Source organism: Oxyura jamaicensis, chromosome 1 (assembly GCF_011077185.1).
Source record: "Oxyura jamaicensis isolate SHBP4307 breed ruddy duck chromosome 1, BPBGC_Ojam_1.0, whole genome shotgun sequence".
NCBI classification, from domain to species: Eukaryota; Metazoa; Chordata; class Aves; order Anseriformes; family Anatidae; genus Oxyura; species Oxyura jamaicensis.
Genome location: NC_048893.1, coordinates 86523517 through 86540577, shown reverse-complemented (window position 1 = coordinate 86540577; position 17061 = coordinate 86523517). Strand labels below are relative to the sequence as shown.

The window sequence follows — 17061 nt, the reverse complement described above, 5'->3', positions numbered from 1 at the left end:
TCTGAAATAACATCTCAGCCAAAGTAGGACTGACATCAGGGCAAGCTTCCCACAAGCAAGTCTATGTCCCTGACTCGGGCCCTAGTGGTGAAACTAAACTGACCTCAGGCTGGTTTAGTTTACTCCAGCATAGATTTCCTAATATAGCCAGGCCCTATCTCTTGTCATCCCGTCCCACCCCCCTCTTTAATTTGGCTCTCTTGAGTTTTGATGACTGAATCGCTTCCTTCTTTCTTTCTCTGATTACTTTCTTAATCTTCTGCCCCTGAAAGATGCTTAGATCCTGAATCCCTGTACAAATACACTTTCCTTTCTAAGCTTTTCACCAGCCAAACAAGGTTTTATTTGTTTATTTAATTTGACAAGCTGGGAGAGAAATGATCCCATTTCCTATGGATTATCAAAGTAACAAATAGCTTTACAAGAGGGTAAACAAAGCAAAACTCATGCTGAAACCCCTTTGAACCAGGGGCTTCCCATTCGCTTCCCCACTTGGGATGGAGGCTGCTGCCCTCGGACCGGCCAGCTCCTGGAGATGCATCCTTGCCACTTCCTTCTCCTCTCTCATCAGACTCACCATGAATTCCCTACAAAGCAGCCACATGGTTTGAGGAGGGCTTTCTGCGCCTTGCCTTTGCCTCCATGGCCCAATGCCTCCTGTGGGAACAGAAAAACCTGGGGGCAAGTCCAGGGGCTTCGATGGAGGCAGGAATACTGCATGGATTTTTGCTGGGAGTTTCACTTGACTCAGAGGCTGGGCATGGACAGCTGGAAGCATCAGTCTGTGCATGCAGCTCCTGTAATGCGTGTTTCTGAAAAGAGAGAGGCACGAATTTGGGCTAAAATTTAGAGGGAGTCAGAGTAGTAATGCTGATGCCCCCCCCCCCCCCCCCAAGGACAACAGCCAGGACAGCAGCATGCAGGTCACAGATTTTCGGGGAGCCCAGGCTTGGGGGCTGGAGGCTGCCCGTCTCTCCCCCACCCCCAGCATCCCCTTCTGTTTATTGCTCCGTCCATAATTGGGAGGCATGTGTGGATGAATTAAACATAGCAGGGCGGATGAGAAAACTCTCCCTCTTAGCTGGCTGAATGAGCAAATTTAACTGAGCCTGTTACCCACTGCGTATCGTACCGACATGCCAGGGTCCGGTTTCCTTTGAGCTCGCCCTTTCATGCGGAGTCCCTCGGTGCCCCCCGCCTTGCTCCGCACAATGTCAAACAGCTGGAGCTCCTGCGGCCCCGAGGAGGAGCCTTTGCATCCGACAGCAGCAGCAGTGGGAATTTTGCCTGGGATCGCAGAGGGCTGGGGCCGAGGATCGGGATGCTCCAGCAACTCCCGAGGGGGACAGGTCCCCCCACAGCCGCAGCTTGTCCCTGGTCAATGCCCATGGTAAAAGTTTCCTTGTACCCTAAGGAATGGGGCTAAGGAGGGGTTTTTGGCTTTCTCACTGCTTTGAACTTCAGCCAGGTCAATGACAACCTGAGGGCAGTTCTGGTGGGTGGTTTGAAGTACAGGGGTGGCAGCCTAGAGCTGGTGAGCTTGTCTGTGGATGCACAGGGGACATGGCTGCACGAACCAGCTTCCTACTTCATCCCCAAGGCATTTCTTAGAGTGATGTGGGAAGAATAGCAAATGAAGGGTGCTGCTGCACCCCATGTTTCCTCCTCCCTGTGGATAAACAGGGAATGTAATCCTGTGGGGCTGCAATCCTGGCCTTTTTTTTTTTCCTAGCACAAAACAAGCCCCAAGGCACTTCTTTGCACAGGGTAGCTTTAATTCTTCTTCCTCGCCTCTTTCTTCCCACCTCTGTAAGCCTAAAACTCATCAGGGCTAATTCAATTCCTGTTTTAATTTAGGACAGTTTATGACTGCTCTAAATTAGGAAACCACTGCTTTTCAGATAAGGCAGGTGCTAGAGGTCTCAGCACTTGTAAAAATTAGCCCACTTAGTGAGGTGTCTACATATGGATTTAGCACCTAAGGGCTGTGTTGCTGAGCAATGAAAAGAAAAATCTTGGACTTCGGGAAACAGTTCTTTAAAAGATAATTGGACAGCAAAGTTAGTGCTGGGGAGGAAGGAAGTTTGTGTTCAACTTGGTAAGCCTGCCCATTCATGTGCAAGTTGACGAGCCATCAATACGTATTTCCTTGGAACTCCAGAAACCCCGCAGATGAATCAGTTTTGAAATTTTCAGTACCCCATCATAAAACGAGGAAACAAGAAACTCAAAACCAAGCAGAAACAACATCATCAACAACAATCTGATTTAGAAACTATAAATCACATGTATCATCTATGCTCTGCGCATGGCAAAGGTGTGAAAGACCTATTTGTAGTTCGTAAACAATCCTGACCTTGCAGTGGCAGCAGATTTGTTTCAAACTCGTCTTTACTGTAGGAATTTTAAAGGATTTCCCAGCACCTCTAGGGTAACTTTATTAGCTTGTATGTTGTTGGGCACATATACATCCTTTGGAGTACAGGGAGGCAGCAGGTTTGGTTTAATCCCAGGGATTGGTGTTCTTACTTTTTTTTTTTTACTTTTTTTTTTTTTCTTTTTTTTTTAAATGTGCTTGAGATGCTTTCCCTGCCAGGGGGAAGATTGGAAGAAAAGGTCTTCTCCTTCTTGTCTCACTTTTCTCCACATCACCTTCAGAGGAGCCGTATTTGTGAGTTAATTTGTGGAGTCAGTTACTTTCCTTGAAACTCGCTGGCTAAAATCAGCAGACTATTCGACCTCCATTGGAAGGGACTCTGTTCATTTAGCAAAATATTAGTCCTGGCACTTTGGTGGAAAACTGCAACCTGAAATAAGCAGTTGGGCTCATATTATTTCATCTGGACACATGCAGAAAAATTGCCTCCTATGTAGACATTTCTTTTCCTCCTTCTCTGACTACATTCTTGTTTCAGGTGTCTTGACATCCTGATCCAGATGGTCTGCCCTATGTCCCATAACAGCACAAATGGGATGGGTGTCCTCTCCTGGAGGGAATGAGTCTGTGGGTGATGCCAGCCAGATACAGCACCTCAGGTCCCTTCACAAACATTGGTCTGTGAGGCAGCTATGGAGATGTTTGAACTCCATTTGCACAACGGGGGAAACTGAGGCACGCAGTGTTGACAGGGACTTGCCCATTCCCACCCTGCAAGCCATCGCCAGAGCCTGGAGGAGGGATCTGATTCTCCTGCAGACATGCAACATGCAGAGCTGAGCGTAACACAGAAACCTGGCATGGCTTGGTGTTGGCAGGTTTGCCTGAAAGAGCAGGGATGGCTGAAGAAGCTACCCAGCTTGTGAGGCTGCAGGCCAGGGCATGCTTGTGCACGGTTGCTCATAGGTACGGGGTGCTTGCTGGTGAGCTGGCAGACCCGCAGGAAAGCTGTCTGACCCCTTGAATTTCAACAGGTGGTTGGAGAAACTTCCACACAACTTTCCCGATTTGGTCCCTACAGGGTGACAAGCTCAATCAGAAGGTCTACCACAACACCTCCATCGATATTCACCTCCAGAGAGTCTCTCAGCCCAAACATTGCCCCTATACCCCCAAGCCCCCCGGTCCCTGGTGCCCACGGTGCCTGCGGGCACTGCCCGTCCCTCCCGACCCCATGCCGGGGCATCCGCTTCGTGTGGTGAGGTCTGGCCGCCATCTCCCCTCCGGGCCTGGGGGAGCCGTGGCCCTGCAGCCACCATCCCGCGGGCCACCCCGTTGCCCCCGCCGCCACGGCGGCCTCCCTCCTTGTCAGGCCAAACTTTTCGGCCCAACTTTCCCGCTTCCGCCTGCCGGGGGGAGCGCGGCGGCCGGGTGGGTAGCAGCTCCGCGGGTGCCGGCGGCCTCCCTTCGGGGTCGGCAACGTCCAGATGATGCTGGTTATTGTTATTGCTGGGGGGTGAACGGGCGGCCGCTGCCTTGCTTTTTGGGGAAGGGAGTTTAATTTTGTGTTTTCTCCCTGCTCTGGCTCCTCCCCTCCATCCCTCCTCCTCCTCAGGGGGAGGGGAGGAGGGAGAGGCGCTGGGGCAGGAGTAGCCGGAGCAGGGAATTGTTTGGGAGTTCAGTCATCCAAAAGCCGTCTCCCGTATGGAGGGTCTGGCTCCCCGCGTCCTCACTCCCCTTCCCTCCTCCTCCTCCTCCTTCTTCTCCTCCTCCTCGTCCTCCTCCTCCTCCTCCACCCGCGCTGCTCTCCCCGCCGTGCCTCAGCTCCGCATATAACCAGCCGCAAAACACCGCCGGCAACCCCCAAGTCAAGGGCCCCCACCTTCCCCTCCCTTTCCCCCCAAAACAGGCTTTTCCCTTTCTCTCTCTCTCTCTTTTTTTTTTTTTTTCCTCTCTTTATTATTATTATTTTTCTTCTCTGTGTGTGTGTGCTGAATTCCCCGCAGATCCGGCCTGGAAGTTCCCAGCTCCTGGAGTTAAGCCTCTTTGTTGCTTCGCTCAATTTCGGGCACGGTCGTGTTCCCCCCGCCTGCTGGGCCGGAGCCCCCGGTGAGTGAAGCGGAGGGGAGCGGGCCAGGGGGGCGTCCAGGCAAAGGGGCGAGGGGCTTTCCCCCTCCTCAGCCCTCCGGCTTTGTGCCGGAGCTGGGGAAGTTGCTGTCGGGATGCTGGGAAGGGGTCAGCGGGCGCGCCAAGGAGGTGACAAGAGAAGAGCGATATCCCGCTGGCCCCAGCCTGTGCAGGGTCTGGGTTTGTGCTGGGGCAGGTGGGATTTGGGGAGCGGGTCATCCTCTCCCAGCCCTTCCTCCTTGGCCGTGCGGCGTTAATGGAGGGCCCGGAGCATGCACACGCCGCAGTGCTCCGGCGCTTTGCTTAAAACTTCCCCTAAAGTTTGGTCCACGACATCTCCCTGTCCTCACCACCGGCTGGTCGAGGAGTGTGGTGGAGAGAGGGAGAGGGAAAAGCTGTGCAAAAAAAAAATGTTTTCGTCTCCTGTTGCTCCAGCTCTTGTCAAAAGCAGATGGGAGTTTGCAGGCAAGTCTCAGCTCCTGCAAACACAACCAAATACACTTTGGTTTGTGCTGTGTGAAGGGGCTGCTCCTGCAAAGAAAAGCGTGGGTGGGTAATCCGTGAGCAAAATTTCAGTCCTTCTCTTGTGCAACTGTAGATTTTTATCGCTGGTACAAGGACGAGGAGAGATTTGGGTTGGGGGAAGTGATTTTTCTGCTCTGTGGCGGGTTGCTGGAGGATTTGTGCATGTGTGCCTTGCTGCTTGTACTGTAACTTTGGCAGGTCTTGGTGGTGGCTGCAAATAGCAAATGTGCTGGGGACAAAGTGGGATGCAGCATTTGTAGCTGTGTCCAAATGAGACTTTTTACAATGCTCTGCATATGCTATTAATTACTTTGAAAAGTAAAAATAGACTTTTCCCAGTACCTCCAGCTGGCAAAAGGTATTTAATATAAATCTTGTGTCTTTGAGCGCTTCCTCAGCTAATTCTGGCACCCCAAGTGTGATTTCACTGGCATTGTGGGAAAGGCAGTTCAGGTCTATTAAAGTTTTTTTGTTGTTGTTCTTGTTTGTTTTAAAGAAACTCTCTTGACCTCTCTGCAGCATTATGCAAGTGGGATAACAGGCTTCCACACACGCTGTGTGCCCGCCCGTAATTCCAGGCATGTCTTAAATTGTTTGATTTCCTTGGTGTCCAGTTCTAATTTCTATATTGCTGCCATGGTATCTTTTTGGTACGTTAATTTGCAATCTGCCATTAAAGTTTATTTTCCCATGGGCTAAAAAACTATCACGGAAAATATTAGAAGAATGTGGGTGCTCTTGTGAGTAGGGCTTTAATAACTTTTCTTGTGTTTTGAACTGCCTCAGTGTGCCTATGTTTGAAGGAGGGCTCTTACATATATATGCATATATACATACATGCACATGTTTTTTTCAGTGGGTTGGAGGTTTATGGCTCTGGCAAGGACTTCAGCAGAAACATTTCACGGGTTTGCAATGAAGATTTGTTCTGTTTATTTAAGTGACCTAAAGAAATGAAGGTGAAATAACTTCCCTTGCTAATGGGAGTCATCTTGGGACCTTCTAAAGTAAATAGGACAATTAGGGAGAGCTGTGAGCTCCCTGCTGAGTGAGTGATATTCTCTGACAAGAAATAAATGGAGTTTTGTTCTTTGACTTCTTAAAATCCCCCTCCCCCCCCAGCTACAATTACAGAGACTCATCCTACAGTGCAAAACAGACAAGAGGTGTTTGCTGTGAGGAAGGGTTGGAGTCAGGTAGAGAGCAGTCCTCCCTGCTGGGGAAAATGAGGCAGGTTCATCTGAAGAGTGCACAAGGGTCCTGTGCAGATTTGGAAAGTAAGTTCAGTTTTCCCTCTCTCTCATACATACACGTGCTCACCCCATGACACCTTTATTTGCTGGGAAAGATATCCCAGCACAAATATCTGAAACCACAAAAAACTCTTCTCTGCTTGGTGCAAAGGGAGAACTTTTACAGGTGAATATATGTGCTACATACTGGCATGTGAGTCTTATGGATGCGCTGTAGCCCTGTGGTCTGGAAAATACAGCTTCCCTGTATCATGTACTGACTTGATATCCCCAGTAAGTACAGGACGAGAGGCTCTTCACCACCGCAAAGTGAAGCTGGGTGCCTGGTGTGTGCAGAGGCCTTCCCAGCCAGTTGGGTGTGAGACTCTCAGCTTGGAGTTTTGCTCTTTCAGAGGACAGGTGAATTATTGCCCAGTCCCCCGTGCTTCTTGAAATTCTGTTCTGTCCTCAGAACTAACATCAGCTATGCCTCTAAGCCCTCAGTACCAAACTTGCAGCTGTGCTGTGCTTTCAGGTCCTTAGTTCGGCTCCTTCCACCCGGCCTGGGCCAGCGGATTTTGCCCTTTGGGAGCCACCTGGAGCCTCTTGCCCAGCAATGAGCGGTACGGGTGGGGTTGGGAAGCGAGCAGCTTGCTCTGTCCCCACTCCCTCCAGAGATGCTGAGGGGACACTTCCATCCCTCAGTTAAGAAAACTAATCTGTTCAGAGCAGACCTGTTTTTTGTTGTTGTTGTTTCTCTTCTTCATTACTGGATGACCATGCTTGACTAAAATACCTACCTGCCACTGCTTCCCAGCTTCTTCCTTAATTGTGTGTCCTCATGAGCACAGAGGCCTCATAGTCTCAGACCATGCATGGCAAAAGAAAACCCTATTACTTCTTCCGCCTGGGTTGTGAGAGGAAAACTGAGCAACAGGGGAGGAAAGACACTCTTCAGGTGGAAGCAGAGGTCAGGACTGCATCCACAGCCAATGCACATACATTGCGCGATCTTAAACAATTTCCTTCATAGCCCTGTGCCTCAGTTTCCCCCTGCAGAAAAAGGGGCTGAACCCTGTGCAGGTAGGGTGAGTGCTGTCACAGGGCAGATACTGCACCCGTATTGCCACCAACAGTGGTGACCCTTATGTCTCAGGGCAGAGCTCAGGCACACCAAGGGACACCTGCTTGGCCATGCTCCTCTGCGCCTCAGAAATCTTTCCCTGTGCCCAGGTGAAGACAGGCCATCTCCCAGAGGGCCCTTTACCTGCTAGGTTGGCCCCGGGTGGGTCTCCAGGGACCTCGGGCTCACTCAGTCTCAGTCACTCAGCCCTCAAGAAGTTCCAGCAGCAGCAGGCCAGAGTGACTCCGGGTTAACACAAGCTTCTTTGGCAATAAATAATGGTTGACTGGTCATTTTAGTGCCCGACGCTGAGTGCCTCAGACGTATGAGGAACAATTCCCTTGGACTTTTTTTATGCGTAAGGGTATTTTGATGTATTACTGCTTGCGTAGCGGACCAAGGATTGCACATCTCTTGGTTTAAGCCATAGCCTCCCAGGCTAAGAGCTTTGCACTGCAGTGTCTACTGTTGGGATGGGGTATCCCACAACGCAGAAGCTCTCTTGCAAAACCTTCAGAGACTTCCTGTTTCTGGTTAGACTGAAAACATCCTGAGGGAAAAACCTGCTGCTGTGTACTTTGGTGCTCCTGTGGTCAAGTCTCAGCTTAAAAGGTTGTTAAGTGTTCCAGCTCCTAGGCCACAAGGACAATTTGCAGGGAGTAATGAATAAAGGGATTGCAGGTCCCAGTGAAGACTGGTTCCATTTTTTTTCTAAATGTATTTTTGAGTAACCGTTCGACAAAATGCATCGCAAACGTCTTTTCTTATTTCCTGGTGTCTGGTTCAGTCCTTCTTGGCCCTGAATCACACGACATTGTTTCCGCTGCTTCCTTGGCTGAGCAGAGCGCTCGAAGCTCATTATCTAGAGGCAACGCTCGCAGGATGGGAAGCCTTTAAAATGTGCTATGTATGCACATTTGCACGTAAGGCTTCTTCAAATCTGCTCTCCACAGGAGCGTGGGCTCCAGCAACACAGCTGCAGGAGAGCCGGTGGAAAGCAGAGACAAAAGGGGCTGGAGCACGGTGGAAGCGAGCTGGCTGAGGAGGTCGGAGGGTTGTTTGTTGTAGGGGAAAAGCCTTCAGTGCTCGCACGGTTCTGAAGCTGCCGCGGGCGGTGCGGGGTTTTGTACATAAACAGGGAACAACAGATCCCTGCCCTGAGGAGCCTGCATGCTCCTTTTATTAAAATGGCCTCTTTTCTTCCCTGCGAAAGGACAAACAGGCTGAGGGGCTCAGCTGTGCCTGATGGAGTTGTTAGCAGAGCACCTGGTGTGGTGGAGGCTCAGTGGCTGAGAGGGGCTCTCGGGCTGCTCTTGTGCCTTACAGGAGCGCTCGAGCAAGAGCCAATGCCAATTTATTTTGGCTCTGGTGGGACCGATGGAGGAAAATGTGCTTCAGGGAGCGTGTGGGACGTGCTCGAGCTTCTTCGCCCTCTTTGTGGGCAGCATGCCAGCGCAGAGGTGAGAGCCAAACTTTACCCTCCCTTTCAGCTCGGCTGCTCCAGGGATGCTGCTGCCCTGTGGCCAAAACCTTCCCTGAGCTCCCCTCAGACGTGGGGCTCGCGACTGCACCTTGTGCTCGTGCAGCAGGTCGGAGGCTGGCTGGGCATCGTCCAAACCACGCAGCAGCGTGTTGCCGCTATGAGAACCCGCTGTTGTGGAGGTCACAGGGGTTTGGGGCTGTGGTCTATGTCTGTGAAAGCCAGATGGTGGCTTGGAAACCAATCACCTTTTGTGAGCTTCTGCGCCTGGCAGAGGGAGTAAGTCTTTCACCCCAAGCCCCGTGATGGCAGTGCCATTTTGGCTCTGCAAGGTCTGCTCTGGAGAAGGGATTAGCCAGCAAGTCCTGCACTTGTGCAGAGCTGGGGTCCTGCAGCCCTGCCAAATGCAAGGATGTGTTCGCTGGCTGCGATGCCAGCGAGTCTGAACAAGCTTCTGTGTCTAAAGGCTGTGCATCGGGCTCTGCTCCTGTTCTTTAAATCCCAAGAGTGGAGAGGAAAAGGGTGTGAAGGTCTCTGTCAGAGTTGCGTTGGCAGCTTTCAGATATCACAGGGAGGTTGCTTTTTGGTTTTTGCCTAACAAAGGACAGGCTAGGCAGAGCTCAATGTTGAGCTTGGTATGGTTAAGAAAGCTTGTGCAGATGCAAACCTACTGAGGCAGTGTCTGAAAAATAAACCTCCAATGTGGATGCACTGGCCTAAAAAATAGCATTTATATGCAAAAGGCAGCTTCCTCTGGTAATGTCACTGTAACTTATCCTGGTACTTTTAGGAAGAGCAGCTGCCTGGCTTAGTGATGCCAGCCTTTTAGGGCACGAGCCTGGGATGGCCAGAGAGCTGGGTTTGGTTCTTTGCATCCAGGTTCCCCCTGGGGTTAGGGCAACTTTCCTCAGTTCTCCACCTGCAAAACCTGAGAGCGGCACTTCCCTGCCTCCTTGTGGTGCCGAGGGTAGGTCTGCTGGAGATCGACAGAGGCCGTGGCTCTGCTGGCTGCCAAAAAACCCTCTCGGATTAGGACCGCCGTCGGTTTCAGCAGAGAGCCTCCTGTGGCATTGGCAGCCCGATGGGAGGCTGTTGCGGTTGCCTCAGGGGACGTCCACCCGTGCATGCTGGGTGGATGTGGGCTCTGGTTTTGGTCTGGGGGTAGGCTGGCTGTCCGGCCGGAGAGGAGCTGCTCGCTGAGCGTGACCCGTGGGGAGTCTAGCGTACGTAGCAGCGCTGCAGCTGCAGCAAATTTATGGCTCCAGCCAGCGGTGGTACAGAGAAGCCATTGTAGTCTTATGTACTACTGTACAGTGTGTATCTCGACAAGCAAAGTGGCTCCTGTTTTTTTTTTTTCCTCCTTCTCTCCATCCCTCCGTGTCTAGCTTTATGAAGTTCCACCCCTTAAATTGCAAATTTGGCCTTATCTTCAAAGAAGCCCTTTGGTGCCAAGCTTTTAAAGGTAGGTAGGAGGCAAGAGCAAAAACATCAAATCCATTAACAGCCTGGTTGCCAGAGAAAATGTTTTTTAAAACAAAATCTGAAACGGTAGTGTTCGAGATCCAACACCAAGATTGAATACAAGTATGGGCCTTGTCCCCGGAGAGTGGCAGTACTGGGAATATGCTGGCAGAGACCATGGAACGAGGATTCTTGTGCATGCACGCACACAAATAGACAATTATTTGGAAGCCAATAGCATTCTGGATGCTGAATAATAATTTACTTCATCTAGTGCCTTCTGTCCCAAGTTGCTCCCTGGGCTGTAGCTGATGTGGAGAGCCTTATCATCGCTCCAGCCCTCTGCTGGATGGCAGTCCCCTCTGGGGCAGGAAGGTGGTGCTTGCTTGCACGTTCCTCAGCCGTGGGTGGTAAAAGGGACGAGCTGGCCCCACTTCTTCAGAGCCCGCTGCTGTCCGTGAGAGATTCCTTTGGGCCCCCTGAATCTAACTCGATGGTGAGTGTGATTTATTTTTTTTCCCCCCACCACAAGCTGCTTGTTTAACAAACCCAAGCACTGTCAGACTGAAGGGGTGGGTTTGAGTCCTGGTGTCAAGAGATGTTTTCAAAAACGCGCTGGGTGGGATTTTTCAAGAGCACCTGTTGTGACTTAATGGTATGGTGAAGAGTCAAGGAAAGGTGTGCGCTGAGGGACCAGACAGCTCTCCCCTCACATCTAATACGAGGTCACAGTTGGCCAGTCCCACTGTCACAAGTGTAACAGCTGCCCAGATTATTCCCAACCACCTACTCTTGCATGGCAATGTGCTCTTTATTTCAAAAGTGGCTGTCGGGAACATCTTGGCTTGCATACAGTGTAAGTGCAGCTTCCAAGTCAGAGCTACCTGAGTAGAAGGAGAGCACAGTGGTGTAAATCCCCAGCTGTAAAGGGGTTTGAGTCCAGTGAGCAGTACCCCGTAACCAGCTCCTTGTGGAGGCCTGGCCAGCCAGACTGCAACGGAGCTGTGGGACTCTGCCAGGAGGAGGGCTTGATATCTGCCAGCCTTTGAATCCCCGTGGGGGCTTCCTTACCCCTCGGCTGGCCAAGCAGGACATCTGGCTTGTAGCTCTTGGGCACCTCTGGAGCTTGATGCTTGTGGGGTGAGACAGGGCTGTGAGAAGCTAGGGTGTAGAGGGCTCCTAAGAGAGGCATGGCAGCTGCTCTGGATGTGTCCATCATCACCAGGGACACATCCAAAACTGGTGCTGGCCTGAAGAAGAGAGGTCTTTGTTTCCCAGGAGATGAGGAGTAGATCTCCCTGTTGCATGCCGACTTGTGTCTGAGCACTTCCATAATGCTGTAGAGGAAAAATGTGAGACGGTGCAAGGAGAAGTTGCTTTTGAGGACCTTGCCGCTCTGGCCACCTGAGCAGTGGTGAGTAGCTTAGCATGTTGGCACCTGAGCTCCAGGTCCTGTCAGAGACTTCTGCCCAGCCAGCTGAGAGGGAGAAGGTCTCAGGTTGATGGTCAGCCATGCTCGGTGACCATGCAGCCCATGAGCTCCACAAGCACGCAGTACGAGCTGTGGGACCCTGCTGATTGCCTCACGGAGTCTGCTGTCCTTTGTGCAAGCAAGAGTCAACTATTTGTGTTAAAGCACCAAGTTAGGCAGGAACATACATCTATACGGTTGTTGGGTTTTCCTCATGATTGCCTGGCTGCAGATCTGGGGAGGAGGGAGAAGAAGCACAGAGGACAATGTCAAGAGCAAAGTGGCAAGTCATGTTTATCATTGATGCCTGACCACCTAACCTGCTCTCTGCCCTATAATCTGCCTCCCCTGGGGTAGCTTTGGACACCCCTAACATCCGAGCCACTTCAAAGAACCACCTTTCCAAAAATTTCCCAAACGAGTGACCAAGCAAACAAGCATGAATTTCAGCAGCCACAAAAATCTGAGTGTAACGTAGTTTTTGCGTAGCTGAAGCACTGAAGATAAGTAGAGGTTTCTTAACACTGGCTCCCTGGGCGAAGGCCCGAGGAAGGCCTGCCATGCCACTGCTGTATTCCAAAACCTAAATTATTATTTGTATTGTAGTAGTGTCTGCAATGTTTAACCAAGATGAGGACCCAGCCACGTTAGACACTGTGCTAGCCTGTAGTGGGAGACAGTTCCTACTTCCCGCTTTGAAACAGCAAGACAAAAGCAGGACAGGAGATGAAAACGGAGCATGAAGAAAGATTTGTGTGCCTTGGGGTCACTCGGCACGTTGGGGCTGGAGCTTAGTATGGACACTATGTTGCCTGATACCCAGCCCCGTACTGCATCCTCCACCTTGCCCTGCTCTTCAGAAGAGCATCACTGGGGCTATTTTGCCTCAAAGCCCTTTTCAGATGAGAGTTGTCCATAGCTGAGTCTCACCTTCGTTAGCCCTTGCATCGGGCAATGAAGGACGGTGGCTCTGGTGAGTTGTTGCCCAAATGGGGCTCCTGGCATTGTTGGTAGCATCTTGCTCCTGTGAAGTGCAGCAAGAGTGGGTGGCTGAGGGGAAGGGAATGGCTTTGGTTTTCTCCTGTCAGCTGGTTTTTGGTTGTGGTGTGGTGCTTTGAAAGATAGCTGGGAGAGCGGAGAGCCAGCATAATAAAAGTGTGTGCTGCAAGCAAAACGATCTCGCTGCATGAATACCGTGTGTCTTCTTTCTGGGACCGTGCTCCTCCTGCTCTGGAGGCACTTAATTTTGGTACACGAGCCAAGGATGAGCTCTAGCAGACACTGCCAAAGCCAAGCCCATGTGCAAGCCCAGATGCAAGAGGACACGTTGCTTGTCGCTCTGCAGTCAGCGCAGAAATACCGTGTGTTATAGGGAGGTGCAAGATGGATGAGGAGCAGTAGGAATAAAAGAGCTGATCCTCCTGAGAGCTCCGGACCATGTTGAACATTGGGCTGGGGACGTGCTGGGTGTCTGGATGGTAGCCCAGCTCCTGTTTGGTGCGGGTAGCTCGGGATGTTGTGGGATGGGGAAGTTATCAATAAATAAATAGAAATGGGTTGTGCCACCCATCTCTCCTCATGCTTAGTGAAAATAACGTCTCCCTCCTTCCCAGCATACACATCCCTCTCGGTTCGGCTTTCTTCTTGGACCTGGCAATGAGAAATGATACTGGGATTACAGCGGGTCCTGCGAACGCGTGCCCGTTCCCCGAGCACGTGCTGCCTCCTAAAGGATGTGGGGGCTGCTGCTGAGCCCTCGCGCCTTCCTCCTTCCCAATTTCCTGGCTTTAATTTACCCTCTTCTGCCTGAGGTCCCTGTGCCGGGGCCGAGCAAGGCTTGTTGGGCCGTATCCCGAACGCCCCTGTCCTTACTTGTTTTGGGGAGGGCTGATAAGGAACCGCTGGCGGTGCCTCTGCGCTGCTGGAGCGGTGCTCACAGCCCTCACCGACCCGGGGCGAGCACAGGGTGCTGGCGTGTCGGAGCGGGTTCGGGGAGCCCTTGCCCAGGCAGGCAAGGCTGCAGCCTCCCCGGAGGCCGCTCTTGGAGACAGACCAGCCTCCCTGGAAAGGGGAGCCATGGCTCTGCTTCCCTCCTGCCCCACAGCTCGGGGCCCAGGGGTTCAGAGGCAACCTTCTCGGCATTTCTGATCTTGTGATGCTGTGTGGGCCTGGAGGCGTTTGTGTGGACCCGTCGCCCTTCAGGTGGCCGGAGGAGAGGCTCGGCAGGGCTGGCAGGCATGGCGTGTGGCAGGCCAGGGGGCCTCAGCAGGACACTTTTGAGCCACAGCAAGGCAGCCTTGTCTGGGAGCCTGCAGCCTCCAGCTTCCAGGGCTTTTCTGCTGAATCAGTTGATAAGTAAAAGCTGCTGGTAGATAGGGATAGGAAGGCAGATCCTAAAATAGAGATCACTAGAAAGTCACGTCTGGGGTGTACTTCAAGGGATCGCCTCCACCACAGACTCCTCACATGCTGTTTCGGAAGGTCTCCTTAACTACTGAGGCCTTTACTTGGGGGCTGCAAAAAAGCCCTCGTTTTCCATGTAACACTTCTGCAGTCAATAGAGAAAGCTGGCAGAGGTTTCTCTGTGGCTTTTACAGCAGGGGCTCCCCAGGGGCTTTGCTGAGGTACAGAGCCCCAGAGGCTGCGATGGGTCTGTTCCCTTCTTGCACGAGGGAGGACGCTCCTAACAGATGTTTGTTATCGGCAGGGCAGGGGGGCTGCGAAACAGACAGACTTCAGCTGGTGAGAAGCACAGAGGGAAATTATCATCGTTTCCCTATTAGGCTTGTAGAGGGAATTCTGGAAGCTGCTTTTTGTCCCATTGTTACACTTTATGTTTATATATAGCTTATCTCTTTCATGAGAGACTTAAATCCTGAAGTGTGTTGTGGATGTTACTACCATGAAAATGGTTTGCTTTATCCACCCCTGAACAGAGGATGGCAGATGCTCAACTGGACTTGAAATCATGGAGCAGCATTTCCTCAAAACCAAGGAGTACTTTTCATCCTAAAAGAGTTTATGGCATTTTGCAAGTTAATAAACAATCGATATTTTCCATACGGGTAGATCTGAGGTTGGATTTCCCTTGTACAGATGAGTTTTCCTAGTTGCTACAGAGTGAGGAAAAAGTCTTTGCTCCTTCCCAATTCTCACATTGCCTGTGTGGTCTGTAGCAAGTGACAGTATTTAACCTACTTTGGAGGGGATGGTGTTGGGGTAGGTAATGAATGAGCTGGTCTACAGATGACTTTGCACAGAACAGTGAAAGTTTTTTCTAGGGGTATTTGGTGCTATGGGACAGTCACAGACTTCCCTTCTCAAAGAAGGCGTTGACAGCCTCTGTAAGCAATTAGAGAGACATTCTTTGAGGCAGAGGATGTCTTTTTATTGCAGTTCTGTAGCGTACCTAATACTGTTGTCTTAAAAGAACCTCTGTAAAATAAGAGGTGCTCCTTATTTTCCCTTACTGGACAAGTAATGTAAGGATCTTTGGAAGACCCAAAGAGTTTTTGTTTCTTTTTCACTGGTAGACAACTGAGCAAATACCAGAGGCTGCATTTTTTTTTAAGAATTTCTTGTGCTCATCGGTGTACATTAAGAAATGGACGGTAGATTCCTGTCTGTTCTGCATCTCCCGTTGTCACCAGGCCCTGGGCCTCGGGGGGCTGGCTGGATATGGTGTGTCACTGCTTCTGCCTGGTCTCCTCCCTGGGTACAGTCCTCTCCAAAAGTGACTAAGCACATAAAGCAAGGATTGGGTCGTTTTTTTGGTTTAGTTTTTTTTTTTTCTTCCCCTATTCTAGCACAGACATTGACCACAGTCATGCATTTGTTTTTCTCTCTTACTTCCAAATGCAGTCACATAACAATAGCTTGGAAAAAAAAAAACATTGGAAGCAATTTGGTCGTGAATTTGTTTCCTTTTTTGGGCTACGAGAAGTGGCTTAGCTTTCGGGTGAGGAGGCCTGGAGCTCTGAGCCATCTTTCTCAGGGTTTAATGGGCTCCATCCTGGTCAAATGAGAAGCACTGTGGAAAGCCATCCTTTTGGGGGCAAGCACTTCCATTGCTCAGCGTGCAGGGCCTCGGGCTGGGGGCCTTTTTTCTCAGCTGGCTCCAAGACATTATTTGCTATTTACGTAACAGCGAAGTCTTGCACAGACGCTGCTAAACAGGCTTTGTCTGGCGGACAGGGGAAGGGCTAGGGGAGAAATGCTGCTTTCCCTGTCAGACTTCTTCACAAGTGGGTGGCTGTTTGCTTTCCTTAACAGATAGCTAATAGAAGGTGGTGGGTGTTGTTATAATTCTTACTATTTTATGTAGGACGTCACGACAGGTGGTGATTTTGAATGTATATATATATTTTACAGCTGTAGAAACAGATTACTCTCTAAAACAAGCTGACAAGGAAGGAGGAGTGAGAGGTGGGATGATCTGCGAAGAGGAAGACAGGTCAGGGTGCCGGGTGGTACCCTCACAAGGAATGGGAGAAGTACTTTGCAGACAGGATTGAGGGATATCTTTGGGTCGTGAGAGAAGGTACCACCTTTTGCAAGACAAATAGAAGGCCATAAGATGGGACAAGAATGAGATTGGCACGCTGGTCAGGAGGGTGCTTGGCTGTTAAAATCTCAAACAATACAGGCAATGAAATCCTGAAATTGTATCCATAGTTCAATGGATTTGGTCCTTATGGGAAAGAACGTGTCAGCAAGTGGAGCCTACGCATACCAGAGAGAGAATGCCATTTAATAAAGGCTAGAGCAGTAGGTGAAGTTTTCGGATCGCAGGAAGTTTCCGTAAAGTATTTATTTATTTATGGCTTCGCTGGAAAAGAAAAAAAAATGTGACCAGCTGTGTTTAAAAATATACCAGTAACGAGATACTTAAAGAAAAGGAGTCAATCTCTCCCCCTCCTGACGTGCCGCCGGGTGCCAGCCGCAGAGCCTGAGGCCGTGACCACAGCAGGGCCCGGCAGCCTCCAGCACCAGGCATGGGGCTCTTGGGGATCGCCCTTTGGCTGTGCTCCAGGGGCAGCCAGGGCTGGTTCTGCCTGGGCTGCTGAGGAGCCTTGAACTGTCTCTGACAGCCCCGGTGGGGAAATGCGGGAATGAGGAGGAGGAGGAGGGGAAGCCGAGGGCTTTTGTACAGAGGGAACAAAAAACATCCTCTGCGTGTCCCCGGGTTCAGGATCTGCAGACTCTCCAAACTGGCTTGCTTTTTCTGTGGTGTGTTTTTTTTTTTTTTTTTTTTTTTTTTTACCT

The 17061-nt window shown here is 50.9% G+C and overlaps 1 protein-coding gene across 6 annotated transcripts in view; it reads left to right on the top strand.

The window, feature by feature from the left end:
* Positions 1 to 4094: 4094 nt before the first annotated feature.
* The window catches only part of BOC (BOC cell adhesion associated, oncogene regulated), a 46260-nt gene continuing 33293 nt past the window's right edge, over positions 4095 to 17061 (top strand). For 2 of the 6 annotated variants that reach the window (XM_035314898.1, XM_035314896.1), the window contains exon 1: positions 8436 to 8844. In XM_035314898.1, coding sequence (XP_035170789.1) covers positions 8772 to 8844 — 73 coding nt within the window. In that variant the 5' untranslated portion in view covers positions 8436 to 8771. Of the gene's footprint in view, positions 4487 to 8435; positions 8845 to 10238; positions 10327 to 17061 lie in introns of those variants that run through there. The other 4 variants (XM_035314900.1, XM_035314899.1, XM_035314901.1 and 1 more) reach the window with 3 other exon arrangements.